Genomic DNA, 15795 nt, shown 5'->3' on the forward strand with positions numbered 1-15795 from the left:
TGTGTGTGTGTATGTGGTGTGTGTGTGTGTGTGTGTGTGTGTGTGTGTGTGTGTGTGTGTGTGTGTGTGTGTGTGTGTGTGTGTGTGTGTGTGTGTGTGTGTGTGTGTGTGTGTGTGTGTGTGTGTGTGGTGTGTGTGTGTGTGTGCGTGTGTGTGTGTGTGTGTGTGTGTGTGTGTGTGTGTGTGTGTGTGTGTGGTGTGTGTGTGTGTGTGTGTGTGTGGTGTGTGTGTGTGTGTGTGTGTGTGTGTGTGTGTGTGTGTGTGTGTGTGTGTGTGTGTGTGTGTGTGTGTGTGTGTACCTGTTCTATGTAGTTGACCAGTGAATTGCGGTTCTCCTCCCAATAAGTCTTGAGCGTTTCTTCAGCAGGAAACTTGTCACAGCTCAGCTCCAGAGTTATCTCAAAACAGTTACTGCTCAGGTAGTTAAAATCCTGCATTCCTGGGGAGAGGGGGAGGGGGGAGGGAGGGAGGGAGGGAGGGGTGGGGAGGGAGGGGGATGGGGAGGGAGGGAGAGGGGGAGGAATGGAGAGGGAGGGGTAGGGAGAGGGGAAGGGAGGGAGGGAGAGAGGGAGGGAGGGAGGGGGGAAGGGAGGGAGGGAGAGGAGGGGAGGAGAGGGAGGGAGGGAGGGAGAGGGGGAGGGGGGAGAGGGAGGGGGGGGAGAGGGAGTGGGAGGGAGGGAGGGAGGGGGGAGAGGGGGAGAGGGGGAGGGAGGGAGGGGAGGGAGGGAGAGGGGAGGGAGGGAGGGAGGAAGAGTGAAATAAATAATATACCCCACCTAAACCTGTGTCTGTTCCCCGGCTCTGCCACCCCTGTCAAAATGTTATCCCCCCCTAACCTGTACCAGGCCCCTCTGTAGGTGAAGCTAGTGTCTCTCTGTGTGTTACCTCCGGGTACGCTGTACCAGGCCCCTCTGTAGGTGAAGCTAGTGTCTGTCTGTGTGTTACCTCCAGGTACGCTGTACCAGGCCCCTCTGTAGGTGAAGCTAGTGTCTCTCTGTGTGTTACCTCCGGGTACGCTGTACCAGGCCCCTCTGTAGGTGAAGCTAGTGTCTGTCTGTGTGTTACCTCCCGGTACGCTGTACCAGGCCCCTCTGTAGGTGAAGCTAGTGTCTGTCTGTGTGTTACCTCCCGGTACGCTGTACCAGACCCCTCTGTAGGTGAAGCTAGTGTCTGTCTGTGTGTTACCTCCGGGTACGCTGTACCAGGCCCCTCTGTAGGTGAAGCTAGTGTCTGTCTGTGTGTTACCTCCCGGTACGCTGTACCAGGCCCCTCTGTAGGTGAAGCTAGTGTCTCTCTGTGTGTTACCTCCCGGTACGCTGTACCAGGCCCCTCTGTAGGTGAAGCTAGTGTCTCTCTGTGTGTTACCTCCAGGTACGCTGTACCAGGCCCCTCTGTAGGTGAAGCTAGTGTCTCTCTGTGTGTTACCTCCGGGTACGCTGTACCAGACCCCTCTGTAGGTGAAGCTAGTGTCTGTCTGTGTGTTACCTCCAGGTACGCTGTACCAGGCCCCTCTGTAGGTGAAGCTAGTGTCTCTCTGTGTGTTACCTCCGGGTACGCTGTACCAGGCCCCTCTGTAGGTGAAGCTAGTGTCTCTCTGTGTGTTACCTCCGGGTACGCTGTACCAGACCCCTCTGTAGGTGAAGCTAGTGTCTCTCTGTGTGTTACCTCCGGGTACGCTGTACCAGGCCCCTCTGTAGGTGAAGCTAGTGTCTGTCTGTGTGTTACCTCCGGGTACGCTGTACCAGGCCCCTCTGTAGGTGAAGCTAGTGTCTCTCTGTGTGTTACCTCCAGGTACGCTGTACCAGGCCCCTCTGTAGGTGAAGCTAGTGTCTCTCTGTGTGTTACCTCCCGGTACGCTGTACCAGACCCCTCTGTAGGTGAAGCTAGTGTCTGTCTGTGTGTTACCTCCGGGTACGCTGTACCAGACCCCTCTGTAGGTGAAGCTAGTGTCTGTCTGTGTGTTACCTCCGGGTACGCTGTACCAGACCCCTCTGTAGGTGAAGCTAGTGTCTCTCTGTGTGTTACCTCCGGGTACGTTGTACCAGGCCCCTCTGTAGGTGAAGCTAGTGTCTCTCTGTGTGTTACCTCCAGGTACGCTGTACCAGGCCTCTCTGTAGGTGAAGCTAGTGTCTGTCTGTGTGTTACCTCCAGGTACGCTGTACCAGGCCCCTCTGTAGGTGAAGCTAGTGTCTGTCTGTGTGTTACCTCCAGGTACGCTGTACCAGGCCCCTCTGTAGGTGAAGCTAGTGTCTGTCTGTGTGTTACCTCCCGGTACGCTGTACCAGGCCCCTCTGTAGGTGAAGCTAGTGTCTGTCTGTGTGTTACCTCCAGGTACGCTGTACCAGACCCCTCTGTAGGTGAAGCTAGTGTCTCTCTGTGTGTTACCTCCGGGTACGCTGTACCAGGCCCCTCTGTAGGTGAAGCTAGTGTCTGTCTGTGTGTTACCTCCAGGTACGCTGTACCAGACCCCTCTGTAGGTGAAGCTAGTGTCTCTCTGTAGGTGAAGCTAGTGTCTGTCTGTGTGTTACCTCCGGGTACGCTGTACCAGACCCCTCTGTAGGTGAAGCTAGTGTCTGTCTGTGTGTTACCTCCCGGTACGCTGTACCAGGCCCCTCTGTAGGTGAAGCTAGTGTCTCTCTGTGTGTTACCTCCAGGTACGCTGTACCAGACCCCTCTGTAGGTGAAGCTAGTGTCTGTCTGTGTGTTACCTCCAGGTACGCTGTACCAGACCCCTCTGTAGGTGAAGCTAGTGTCTCTCTGTGTGTTACCTCCGGGTACGCTGTACCAGACCCCTCTGTAGGTGAAGCTAGTGTCTCTCTGTAGGTGAAGCTAGTGTCTGTCTGTGTGTTACCTCCGGGTACGCTGTACCAGGCCCCTCTGTAGGTGAAGCTAGTGTCTGTCTGTGTGTTACCTCCGGGTACGCTGTACCAGACCCCTCTGTAGGTGAAGCTAGTGTCTCTCTGTGTGTTACCTCCGGGTACGCTGTACCAGGCCCCTCTGTAGGTGAAGCTAGTGTCTGTCTGTGTGTTACCTCCGGGTACGCTGTACCAGGCCCCTCTGTAGGTGAAGCTAGTGTCTGTCTGTGTGTTACCTCCGGGTACGCTGTACCAGACCCCTCTGTAGGTGAAGCTAGTGTCTCTCTGTGTGTTACCTCCGGGTACGCTGTACCAGGCCCCTCTGTAGGTGAAGCTAGTGTCTGTCTGTGTGTTACCTCCGGGTACGCTGTACCAGGCCCCTCTGTAGGTGAAGCTAGTGTCTGTCTGTGTGTTACCTCCGGGTACGCTGTACCAGACCCCTCTGTAGGTGAAGCTAGTGTCTCTCTGTGTGTTACCTCCGGGTACGCTGTACCAGGCCCCTCTGTAGGTGAAGCTAGTGTCTCTCTGTGTGTTACCTCTGGGTACGCTGTACCAGACCCCTCTGTAGGTGAAGCTAGTGTCTGTCTGTGTGTTACCTCCGGGTACGCTGTACCAGGCCCCTCTGTAGGTGAAGCTAGTGTCTCTCTGTGTGTTACCTCCGGGTACGCTGTACCAGGCCCCTCTGTAGGTGAAGCTAGTGTCTCTCTGTGTGTTACCTCCAGGTACGCTGTACCAGGCCCCTCTGTAGGTGAAGCTAGTGTCTCTCTGTGTGTTACCTCCGGGTACGCTGTACCAGGCCCCTCTGTAGGTGAAGCTAGTGTCTCTCTGTGTGTTACCTCCGGGTACGCTGTACCAGGCCCCTCTGTAGGTGAAGCTAGTGTCTCTCTGTGTGTTACCTCCAGGTACGCTGTACCAGGCCCCTCTGTAGGTGAAGCTAGTGTCTGTCTGTGTGTTACCTCCGGGTACGCTGTACCAGGCCCCTCTGTAGGTGAAGCTAGTGTCTCTCTGTGTGTTACCTCCAGGTACGCTGTACCAGGCCCCTCTGTAGTTTAAGCTAGTGTCTGTCTGTGTGTTACCTCCGGGTACGCTGTACCAGGCCCCTCTGTAGGTGAAGCTAGTGTCTCTCTGTGTGTTACCTCCAGGTACGCTGTACCAGGCCCCTCTGTAGGTGAAGCTAGTGTCTGTCTGTGTGTTACCTCCGGGTACGCTGTACCAGGCCCCTCTGTAGGTGAAGCTAGTGTCTGTCTGTGTGTTACCTCCCGGTACGCTGTACCAGGCCCCTCTGTAGGTGAAGCTAGTGTCTCTCTGTGTGTTACCTCCAGGTACGCTGTACCAGACCCCTCTGTAGGTGAAGCTAGTGTCTGTCTGTGTGTTACCTCCAGGTACGCTGTACCAGACCCCTCTGTAGGTGAAGCTAGTGTCTCTCTGTGTGTTACCTCCGGGTACGCTGTACCAGACCCCTCTGTAGGTGAAGCTAGTGTCTCTCTGTAGGTGAAGCTAGTGTCTGTCTGTGTGTTACCTCCCGGTACGCTGTACCAGACCCCTCTGTAGGTGAAGCTAGTGTCTCTCTGTGTGTTACCTCCGGGTACGCTGTACCAGGCCCCTCTGTAGGTGAAGCTAGTGTCTCTCTGTGTGTTACCTCCGGGTACGCTGTACCAGGCCCCTCTGTAGGTGAAGCTAGTGTCTCTCTGTGTGTTACCTCCAGGTACGCTGTACAAGGCCCCTCTGTAGGTGAAGCTAGTGTCTCTCTGTAGGTGAAGCTAGTGTCTGTCTGTGTGTTACCTCCGGGTACGCTGTACCAGGCCCCTCTGTAGGTGAAGCTAGTGTCTGTCTGTGTGTTACCTCCGGGTACGCTGTACCAGGCCCCTCTGTAGGTGAAGCTAGTGTCTCTCTGTGTGTTACCTCCAGGTACGCTGTACCAGGCCCCTCTGTAGGTGAAGCTAGTGTCTGTCTGTGTGTTACCTCCGGGTACGCTGTACCAGACCCCTCTGTAGGTGAAGCTAGTGTCTCTCTGTGTGTTACCTCCGGGTACGCTGTACCAGGCCCCTCTGTAGGTGAAGCTAGTGTCTGTCTGTGTGTTACCTCCGGGTACGCTGTACCAGGCCCCTCTGTAGGTGAAGCTAGTGTCTGTCTGTGTGTTACCTCCGGGTACGCTGTACCAGACCCCTCTGTAGGTGAAGCTAGTGTCTCTCTGTGTGTTACCTCCGGGTACGCTGTACCAGGCCCCTCTGTAGGTGAAGCTAGTGTCTGTCTGTGTGTTACCTCCGGGTACGCTGTACCAGGCCCCTCTGTAGGTGAAGCTAGTGTCTGTCTGTGTGTTACCTCCGGGTACGCTGTACCAGGCCCCTCTGTAGGTGAAGCTAGTGTCTCTCTGTGTGTTACCTCCGGGTACGCTGTACCAGACCCCTCTGTAGGTGAAGCTAGTGTCTCTCTGTGTGTTACCTCCGGGTACGCTGTACCAGGCCCCTCTGTAGGTGAAGCTAGTGTCTCTCTGTGTGTTACCTCTGGGTACGCTGTACCAGACCCCTCTGTAGGTGAAGCTAGTGTCTGTCTGTGTGTTACCTCCGGGTACGCTGTACCAGGCCCCTCTGTAGGTGAAGCTAGTGTCTCTCTGTGTGTTACCTCCGGGTACGCTGTACCAGGCCCCTCTGTAGGTGAAGCTAGTGTCTCTCTGTGTGTTACCTCCAGGTACGCTGTACCAGGCCCCTCTGTAGGTGAAGCTAGTGTCTCTCTGTGTGTTACCTCCGGGTACGCTGTACCAGGCCCCTCTGTAGGTGAAGCTAGTGTCTCTCTGTGTGTTACCTCCGGGTACGTTGTACCAGGCCCCTCTGTAGGTGAAGCTAGTGTCTCTCTGTGTGTTACCTCCAGGTACGCTGTACCAGGCCTCTCTGTAGGTGAAGCTAGTGTCTGTCTGTGTGTTACCTCCAGGTACGCTGTACCAGGCCCCTCTGTAGGTGAAGCTAGTGTCTGTCTGTGTGTTACCTCCAGGTACGCTGTACCAGGCCCCTCTGTAGGTGAAGCTAGTGTCTGTCTGTGTGTTACCTCCCGGTACGCTGTACCAGGCCCCTCTGTAGGTGAAGCTAGTGTCTGTCTGTGTGTTACCTCCAGGTACGCTGTACCAGACCCCTCTGTAGGTGAAGCTAGTGTCTCTCTGTGTGTTACCTCCGGGTACGCTGTACCAGGCCCCTCTGTAGGTGAAGCTAGTGTCTGTCTGTGTGTTACCTCCAGGTACGCTGTACCAGACCCCTCTGTAGGTGAAGCTAGTGTCTCTCTGTAGGTGAAGCTAGTGTCTGTCTGTGTGTTACCTCCGGGTACGCTGTACCAGACCCCTCTGTAGGTGAAGCTAGTGTCTGTCTGTGTGTTACCTCCCGGTACGCTGTACCAGGCCCCTCTGTAGGTGAAGCTAGTGTCTCTCTGTGTGTTACCTCCAGGTACGCTGTACCAGACCCCTCTGTAGGTGAAGCTAGTGTCTGTCTGTGTGTTACCTCCAGGTACGCTGTACCAGACCCCTCTGTAGGTGAAGCTAGTGTCTCTCTGTGTGTTACCTCCGGGTACGCTGTACCAGACCCCTCTGTAGGTGAAGCTAGTGTCTCTCTGTAGGTGAAGCTAGTGTCTGTCTGTGTGTTACCTCCGGGTACGCTGTACCAGACCCCTCTGTAGGTGAAGCTAGTGTCTCTCTGTGTGTTACCTCCGGGTACGCTGTACCAGACCCCTCTGTAGGTGAAGCTAGTGTCTGTCTGTGTGTTACCTCCCGGTACGCTGTACCAGACCCCTCTGTAGGTGAAGCTAGTGTCTCTCTGTGTGTTACCTCCGGGTACGCTGTACCAGGCCCCTCTGTAGGTGAAGCTAGTGTCTCTCTGTGTGTTACCTCCGGGTACGCTGTACCAGGCCCCTCTGTAGGTGAAGCTAGTGTCTCTCTGTGTGTTACCTCCAGGTACGCTGTACAAGGCCCCTCTGTAGGTGAAGCTAGTGTCTCTCTGTAGGTGAAGCTAGTGTCTGTCTGTGTGTTACCTCCGGGTACGCTGTACCAGGCCCCTCTGTAGGTGAAGCTAGTGTCTGTCTGTGTGTTACCTCCGGGTACGCTGTACCAGGCCCCTCTGTAGGTGAAGCTAGTGTCTCTCTGTGTGTTACCTCCAGGTACGCTGTACCAGGCCCCTCTGTAGGTGAAGCTAGTGTCTGTCTGTGTGTTACCTCCGGGTACGCTGTACCAGACCCCTCTGTAGGTGAAGCTAGTGTCTCTCTGTGTGTTACCTCCGGGTACGCTGTACCAGGCCCCTCTGTAGGTGAAGCTAGTGTCTGTCTGTGTGTTACCTCCGGGTACGCTGTACCAGGCCCCTCTGTAGGTGAAGCTAGTGTCTGTCTGTGTGTTACCTCCGGGTACGCTGTACCAGACCCCTCTGTAGGTGAAGCTAGTGTCTCTCTGTGTGTTACCTCCGGGTACGCTGTACCAGGCCCCTCTGTAGGTGAAGCTAGTGTCTGTCTGTGTGTTACCTCCGGGTACGCTGTACCAGGCCCCTCTGTAGGTGAAGCTAGTGTCTGTCTGTGTGTTACCTCCGGGTACGCTGTACCAGACCCCTCTGTAGGTGAAGCTAGTGTCTCTCTGTGTGTTACCTCCGGGTACGCTGTACCAGGCCCCTCTGTAGGTGAAGCTAGTGTCTCTCTGTGTGTTACCTCTGGGTACGCTGTACCAGACCCCTCTGTAGGTGAAGCTAGTGTCTGTCTGTGTGTTACCTCCGGGTACGCTGTACCAGGCCCCTCTGTAGGTGAAGCTAGTGTCTCTCTGTGTGTTACCTCCGGGTACGCTGTACCAGGCCCCTCTGTAGGTGAAGCTAGTGTCTCTCTGTGTGTTACCTCCAGGTACGCTGTACCAGGCCCCTCTGTAGGTGAAGCTAGTGTCTCTCTGTGTGTTACCTCCGGGTACGCTGTACCAGGCCCCTCTGTAGGTGAAGCTAGTGTCTCTCTGTGTGTTACCTCCGGGTACGCTGTACCAGGCCCCTCTGTAGGTGAAGCTAGTGTCTCTCTGTGTGTTACCTCCAGGTACGCTGTACCAGGCCCCTCTGTAGGTGAAGCTAGTGTCTGTCTGTGTGTTACCTCCGGGTACGCTGTACCAGGCCCCTCTGTAGGTGAAGCTAGTGTCTCTCTGTGTGTTACCTCCAGGTACGCTGTACCAGGCCCCTCTGTAGTTTAAGCTAGTGTCTGTCTGTGTGTTACCTCCGGGTACGCTGTACCAGGCCCCTCTGTAGGTGAAGCTAGTGTCTCTCTGTGTGTTACCTCCAGGTACGCTGTACCAGGCCCCTCTGTAGGTGAAGCTAGTGTCTGTCTGTGTGTTACCTCCGGGTACGCTGTACCAGACCCCTCTGTAGGTGAAGCTAGTGTCTCTCTGTGTGTTACCTCCGGGTACGCTGTACCAGGCCCCTCTGTAGGTGAAGCTAGTGTCTGTCTGTGTGTTACCTCCGGGTACGCTGTACCAGGCCCCTCTGTAGGTGAAGCTAGTGTCTGTCTGTGTGTTACCTCCGGGTACGCTGTACCAGACCCCTCTGTAGGTGAAGCTAGTGTCTCTCTGTGTGTTACCTCCGGGTACGCTGTACCAGGCCCCTCTGTAGGTGAAGCTAGTGTCTCTCTGTGTGTTACCTCCAGGTACGCTGTACCAGACCCCTCTGTAGGTGAAGCTAGTGTCTGTCTGTGTGTTACCTCCAGGTACGCTGTACCAGACCCCTCTGTAGGTGAAGCTAGTGTCTCTCTGTGTGTTACCTCCGGGTACGCTGTACCAGACCCCTCTGTAGGTGAAGCTAGTGTCTCTCTGTAGGTGAAGCTAGTGTCTGTCTGTGTGTTACCTCCGGGTACGCTGTACCAGACCCCTCTGTAGGTGAAGCTAGTGTCTGTCTGTGTGTTACCTCCCGGTACGCTGTACCAGACCCCTCTGTAGGTGAAGCTAGTGTCTCTCTGTGTGTTACCTCCGGGTACGCTGTACCAGGCCCCTCTGTAGGTGAAGCTAGTGTCTCTCTGTGTGTTACCTCCGGGTACGCTGTACCAGGCCCCTCTGTAGGTGAAGCTAGTGTCTCTCTGTGTGTTACCTCCAGGTACGCTGTACAAGGCCCCTCTGTAGGTGAAGCTAGTGTCTCTCTGTAGGTGAAGCTAGTGTCTGTCTGTGTGTTACCTCCGGGTACGCTGTACCAGGCCCCTCTGTAGGTGAAGCTAGTGTCTGTCTGTGTGTTACCTCCGGGTACGCTGTACCAGGCCCCTCTGTAGGTGAAGCTAGTGTCTCTCTGTGTGTTACCTCCAGGTACGCTGTACCAGGCCCCTCTGTAGGTGAAGCTAGTGTCTGTCTGTGTGTTACCTCCGGGTACGCTGTACCAGACCCCTCTGTAGGTGAAGCTAGTGTCTCTCTGTGTGTTACCTCCGGGTACGCTGTACCAGGCCCCTCTGTAGGTGAAGCTAGTGTCTCTCTGTGTGTTACCTCCCGGTACGCTGTACCAGACCCCTCTGTAGGTGAAGCTAGTGTCTCTCTGTGTGTTACCTCCGGGTACGCTGTACCAGGCCCCTCTGTAGGTGAAGCTAGTGTCTGTCTGTGTGTTACCTCCGGGTACGCTGTACCAGGCCCCTCTGTAGGTGAAGCTAGTGTCTGTCTGTGTGTTACCTCCGGGTACGCTGTACCAGACCCCTCTGTAGGTGAAGCTAGTGTCTCTCTGTGTGTTACCTCCGGGTACGCTGTACCAGGCCCCTCTGTAGGTGAAGCTAGTGTCTCTCTGTGTGTTACCTCTGGGTACGCTGTACCAGACCCCTCTGTAGGTGAAGCTAGTGTCTGTCTGTGTGTTACCTCCGGGTACGCTGTACCAGGCCCCTCTGTAGGTGAAGCTAGTGTCTCTCTGTGTGTTACCTCCGGGTACGCTGTACCAGGCCCCTCTGTAGGTGAAGCTAGTGTCTCTCTGTGTGTTACCTCCAGGTACGCTGTACCAGGCCCCTCTGTAGGTGAAGCTAGTGTCTCTCTGTGTGTTACCTCCGGGTACGCTGTACCAGGCCCCTCTGTAGGTGAAGCTAGTGTCTCTCTGTGTGTTACCTCCGGGTACGCTGTACCAGGCCCCTCTGTAGGTGAAGCTAGTGTCTCTCTGTGTGTTACCTCCAGGTACGCTGTACCAGGCCCCTCTGTAGGTGAAGCTAGTGTCTGTCTGTGTGTTACCTCCGGGTACGCTGTACCAGGCCCCTCTGTAGGTGAAGCTAGTGTCTCTCTGTGTGTTACCTCCAGGTACGCTGTACCAGGCCCCTCTGTAGTTTAAGCTAGTGTCTGTCTGTGTGTTACCTCCGGGTACGCTGTACCAGGCCCCTCTGTAGGTGAAGCTAGTGTCTCTCTGTGTGTTACCTCCAGGTACGCTGTACCAGGCCCCTCTGTAGGTGAAGCTAGTGTCTGTCTGTGTGTTACCTCCGGGTACGCTGTACCAGGCCCCTCTGTAGGTGAAGCTAGTGTCTGTCTGTGTGTTACCTCCCGGTACGCTGTACCAGGCCCCTCTGTAGGTGAAGCTAGTGTCTCTCTGTGTGTTACCTCCAGGTACGCTGTACCAGACCCCTCTGTAGGTGAAGCTAGTGTCTGTCTGTGTGTTACCTCCAGGTACGCTGTACCAGACCCCTCTGTAGGTGAAGCTAGTGTCTCTCTGTGTGTTACCTCCGGGTACGCTGTACCAGACCCCTCTGTAGGTGAAGCTAGTGTCTCTCTGTAGGTGAAGCTAGTGTCTGTCTGTGTGTTACCTCCGGGTACGCTGTACCAGACCCCTCTGTAGGTGAAGCTAGTGTCTGTCTGTGTGTTACCTCCCGGTACGCTGTACCAGACCCCTCTGTAGGTGAAGCTAGTGTCTCTCTGTGTGTTACCTCCGGGTACGCTGTACCAGGCCCCTCTGTAGGTGAAGCTAGTGTCTCTCTGTGTGTTACCTCCGGGTACGCTGTACCAGGCCCCTCTGTAGGTGAAGCTAGTGTCTCTCTGTGTGTTACCTCCAGGTACGCTGTACAAGGCCCCTCTGTAGGTGAAGCTAGTGTCTCTCTGTAGGTGAAGCTAGTGTCTGTCTGTGTGTTACCTCCGGGTACGCTGTACCAGGCCCCTCTGTAGGTGAAGCTAGTGTCTGTCTGTGTGTTACCTCCGGGTACGCTGTACCAGGCCCCTCTGTAGGTGAAGCTAGTGTCTCTCTGTGTGTTACCTCCAGGTACGCTGTACCAGGCCCCTCTGTAGGTGAAGCTAGTGTCTGTCTGTGTGTTACCTCCGGGTACGCTGTACCAGACCCCTCTGTAGGTGAAGCTAGTGTCTCTCTGTGTGTTACCTCCGGGTACGCTGTACCAGGCCCCTCTGTAGGTGAAGCTAGTGTCTGTCTGTGTGTTACCTCCGGGTACGCTGTACCAGGCCCCTCTGTAGGTGAAGCTAGTGTCTGTCTGTGTGTTACCTCCGGGTACGCTGTACCAGACCCCTCTGTAGGTGAAGCTAGTGTCTCTCTGTGTGTTACCTCCGGGTACGCTGTACCAGGCCCCTCTGTAGGTGAAGCTAGTGTCTGTCTGTGTGTTACCTCCGGGTACGCTGTACCAGGCCCCTCTGTAGGTGAAGCTAGTGTCTGTCTGTGTGTTACCTCCGGGTACGCTGTACCAGACCCCTCTGTAGGTGAAGCTAGTGTCTCTCTGTGTGTTACCTCCGGGTACGCTGTACCAGGCCCCTCTGTAGGTGAAGCTAGTGTCTCTCTGTGTGTTACCTCTGGGTACGCTGTACCAGACCCCTCTGTAGGTGAAGCTAGTGTCTGTCTGTGTGTTACCTCCGGGTACGCTGTACCAGACCCCTCTGTAGGTGAAGCTAGTGTCTCTCTGTGTGTTACCTCCGGGTACGCTGTACCAGGCCCCTCTGTAGGTGAAGCTAGTGTCTGTCTGTGTGTTACCTCCAGGTACGCTGTACCAGACCCCTCTGGAGGTGAAGCTAGTGTCTCTCTGTGTGTTACCTCCGGGTACGCTGTACCAGGCCCCTCTGTAGGTGAAGCTAGTGTCTCTCTGTGTGTTACCTCCGGGTACGCTGTACCAGGCCCCTCTGTAGGTGAAGCTAGTGTCTCTCTGTGTGTTACCTCCAGGTACGCTGTACCAGGCCCCTCTGTAGGTGAAGCTAGTGTCTGTCTGTGTGTTACCTCCGGGTACGCTGTACCAGGCCCCTCTGTAGGTGAAGCTAGTGTCTCTCTGTGTGTTACCTCCAGGTACGCTGTACCAGGCCCCTCTGTAGGTGAAGCTAGTGTCTGTCTGTGTGTTACCTCCGGGTACGCTGTACCAGGCTCCTCTGTAGGTGAAGCTAGTGTCTGTCTGTGTGTTACCTCCAGGTACGCTGTACCAGGCCCCTCCGTTGGTGATGCCGTCCGTGAAGCTGGTGTCATCGTCGTTCTTCCTGCACGGAGCCCTCTGGGGGTCTGACATCACAGGATTAAACTGGGAGTAGGACTTCGCCAGAGACTTGAAGGTGATATCATCAGGACTGGCACTGTACTCATGGGTCGAACCTGGAGGGAGGGAGGGAGGGAGGGAGGGAGGGGAGGATGGGAGGGAGGGAGGGAGGGAGGGAGGGAGGGAGGGAGGGAGGGAGGGAGGGAGGGAGGGAGGGAGGGAGGGAGGGAGGGAGGGAGGAGAGGATGGGAGGGAGGGAGGGAGGGAGGGAGGGAGGAGAGGATGGGAGGGAGGGAGGGAGGGAGGGAGGGAGGGAGGGAGGGAGGGAGGGAGGGAGGGAAGGAAGGAAGGAGGGAAGGAGGGAGGGAGGGAGGGAGGAGAAGAGAGATAATTTATTTGCACTTCAAGCGGCAATATGTCACTTTTTGGGCGACCTGTCCAAATTCACATAGAAATATGAGTTATAGATCTGTAATTCCCATTGAAAGAAAGTCTAAGAAGAGGTAGATCTGTTCTATGTGTGTTATTTCTATGCTTCCCGTTCTTAAGTTTAATTGTTGTGTTTTTTACTGTAGAGCTTCATGTCTGGTTCACTATATCCCATGATGCTCTACACTATATCCCATGATGCTCTACACTATATCCCATGATGCTCTACACTATATCCCATGATGCTCTACACTATATCCCATGATGCTCTACACTATATCCCATGATGCTCTACACTATATCCCATGATGCTCTACACTATATCCCATGATGCTCTACACTATATCCCATGATGCTCTACACTATATCCCATGATGCTCTACACTATATCCCATGATGCTCTACACTATATCCCATGATGCTCTACACTATATCCCATGATGCTCTACACTATATCCCATGATGCTCTACACTATATCCCATGATGCTCTACACTATATCCCATGATGCTCTACACTATATCCCATGATGCTCTACACTATATCCCATGATGCTCTACACTATATCCCATGATGCTCTACACTATATCCCATGATGCTCTACACTATATCCCATGATGCTCTACACTATATCCCATGATGCTCTACACTATATCCCATGATGCTCTACACTATATCCCATGATGCTCTACACTATATCCCATGATGCTCTACACTATATCCCATGATGCTCTACACTATATCCCATGATGCTCTACACTATATCCCATGATGCTCTACACTATATCCCATGATGCTCTACACTATATCCCATGATGCTCTACACTATATCCCATGATGCTCTACACTATATCCCATGATGCTCTACACTATATCCCATGATGCTCTACACTATATCCCATGATGCTCTACACTATATCCCATGATGCTCTACACTATATCCCATGATGCTCTACACTATATCCCATGATGCTCTACACTATATCCCATGATGCTCTACACTATATCCCATGATGCTCTACACTATATCCCATGATGCTCTACACTAAACCGTAGGAGATGTCTGGTTCACATCATGATCCCATGATGCTCTACACTATATCCCATGATGCTCTACACTATATCCCATGATGCTCTACACTATACCGTAGGAGATGTCTGGTTCACATCATGATCCCATGATGCTCTACACTATATCCCATGATGCTCTACACTATATCCCATGATGCTCTACACTATACCGTAGGAGATGTCTGGTTCACAGTTTATTGCGGTGTGTGTGCGTGTGTGTATTTGTGTGTAGCGTGGTGTGTGTGTGTTTACCGCTGCGTGTCTCGTCGTAGGGATAGTTGGCCACCACATCTCCTCCGTGCAGATTAGCTGAGAGGACAAACGGAATCTCCATTATCCACCGGATCACTGCCTTGGTCTCTGGAGCTAGCTGGAGACAACACAGACAGACAGGATCACTGCCTTGGTCTCTGGAGCTAGCTGGAGACAACACAGACAGACAGGATCACTGCCTTGGTCTCTGGAGCTAGCTGGAGACAACACAGACAGACAGGATCACTGCCTTGGTCTCTGGAGCTAGCTGGAGACAACACAGACAGACAGGATCACTGCCTTGGTCTCTGGAGCTAGCTGGAGACAACACAGACAGACAGGATCACTGCCTTGGTCTCTGGAGCCAGCTGGAGACAACACAGACAGACAGGATCACTGCTTTGGTCTCTGGAGCTAACTGGAGACAACACAGACAGACAGGATCACTGCCTTGGTCTCTGGAGCTAGCTGGAGACAACACAGACAGACAGGATCACTGCCTTGGTCTCTGGAGCTAGCTGGAGACAACACAGACAGACAGGATCACTGCCTTGGTCTCTGGAGCTAGCTGGAGACAACACAGACAGACAGGATCACTGCCTTGGTCTCTGGAGACAGCTGGAGACAACACAGACAGACAGGATCACTGCCTTGGTCTCTGGAGCTAACTGGAGACAACACAGACAGACAGGATCACTGCCTTGGTCTCTGGAGCTAGCTGGAGACAACACAGACAGACAGGATCACTGCCTTGGTCTCTGGAGCTAACTGGAGACAACACAGACAGACAGTATCACTGCCTTGGTCTCTGGAGCTAGCTGGAGACAACACAGACAGACAGGATCACTGCCTTGGTCTCTGGAGCTAACTGGAGACAACACAGACAGACAGGATCACTGCCTTGGTCTCTGGAGCTAGCTGGAGACAACACAGACAGACAGGATCACTGCCTTGGTCTCTGGAGCCAGCTAGAGACAACACAGACAGACAGGATCACTGCCTTGGTCTCTGGAGCTAGCTGGAGACAACACAGACAGACAGGATCACTGCCTTGGTCTCTGGAGCTAGCTGGAGACAACACAGACAGACAGGATCACTGCCTTGGTCTCTGGAGCCAGCTGGAGACAACACAGACAGACAGGATCACTGCCTTGGTCTCTGGAGACAACACAGACAGACAGGATCACTGCCTTGGTCTCTGGAGCCAGCTGGATACAACACAGACACAGACAGACAGGATCACTGCCTTGTTCTCTGGAGCCACAAACAGGTGTTACCAGACAGACAGACAGGTGTTACTCGACAGACAGAGAGGTGGGTGTTGCCAGACAGACAGACAGACAGGCAGACAGACAGACAGACAGACAGACAGGTGTGTTACCAGACAGACAGATGGCTGGGTGTTACCAGACAGACAGACAGGTGTGCTACCAGACAGGTGTGTTACCAGACAGACAGGTGTGTTACCAGACAGACAGGTGTGTTACCAGACAGACAGGTGTGTTACCAGACAGACAGGTGTGTTACCAGACAGACAGACAGACAGACAGACAGGTGTGTTACCAGACAGACAGGTGTGTTACCAGACAGACAGGTGTGTTACCAGACAGACAGGTGTGTTACCAGACAGACAGGTGTGTTACCAGACAGACAGGTGTGTTACCAGACAGACAGGTGTGTTACCAGACAGACAGACAGACAGGTGTGTTACCAGACAGACAGGTGTGTTACCAGACAGACAGGTGTGTTACCAGACAGACAGGTGTGTCACCAGACAGACAGGTGTGTCACCAGACAGA

The 15795-nt window shown here is 54.2% G+C and overlaps 1 protein-coding gene across 1 annotated transcript in view; it reads right to left on the reverse strand.

Annotated features, from left to right (window-relative positions):
* The window catches only part of cpe (carboxypeptidase E), a 36759-nt gene that overhangs the window by 4442 nt on the left and 16522 nt on the right, over window positions 1-15795 (reverse strand). The window contains exons 5-7 of the mRNA XM_071408504.1: window positions 13997-14114; window positions 12179-12361; window positions 300-439 (exon numbers count right to left, since the gene is read on the reverse strand). Of these exons, the coding sequence (XP_071264605.1) occupies window positions 300-439; window positions 12179-12361; window positions 13997-14114 (441 nt within the window). The remainder of the gene's footprint in view (window positions 1-299; window positions 440-12178; window positions 12362-13996; window positions 14115-15795) is intronic.

This window comes from Salvelinus alpinus, chromosome 6 (assembly GCF_045679555.1).
Source record: "Salvelinus alpinus chromosome 6, SLU_Salpinus.1, whole genome shotgun sequence".
In the NCBI taxonomy this organism is placed as follows: domain Eukaryota; kingdom Metazoa; phylum Chordata; class Actinopteri; order Salmoniformes; family Salmonidae; genus Salvelinus; species Salvelinus alpinus.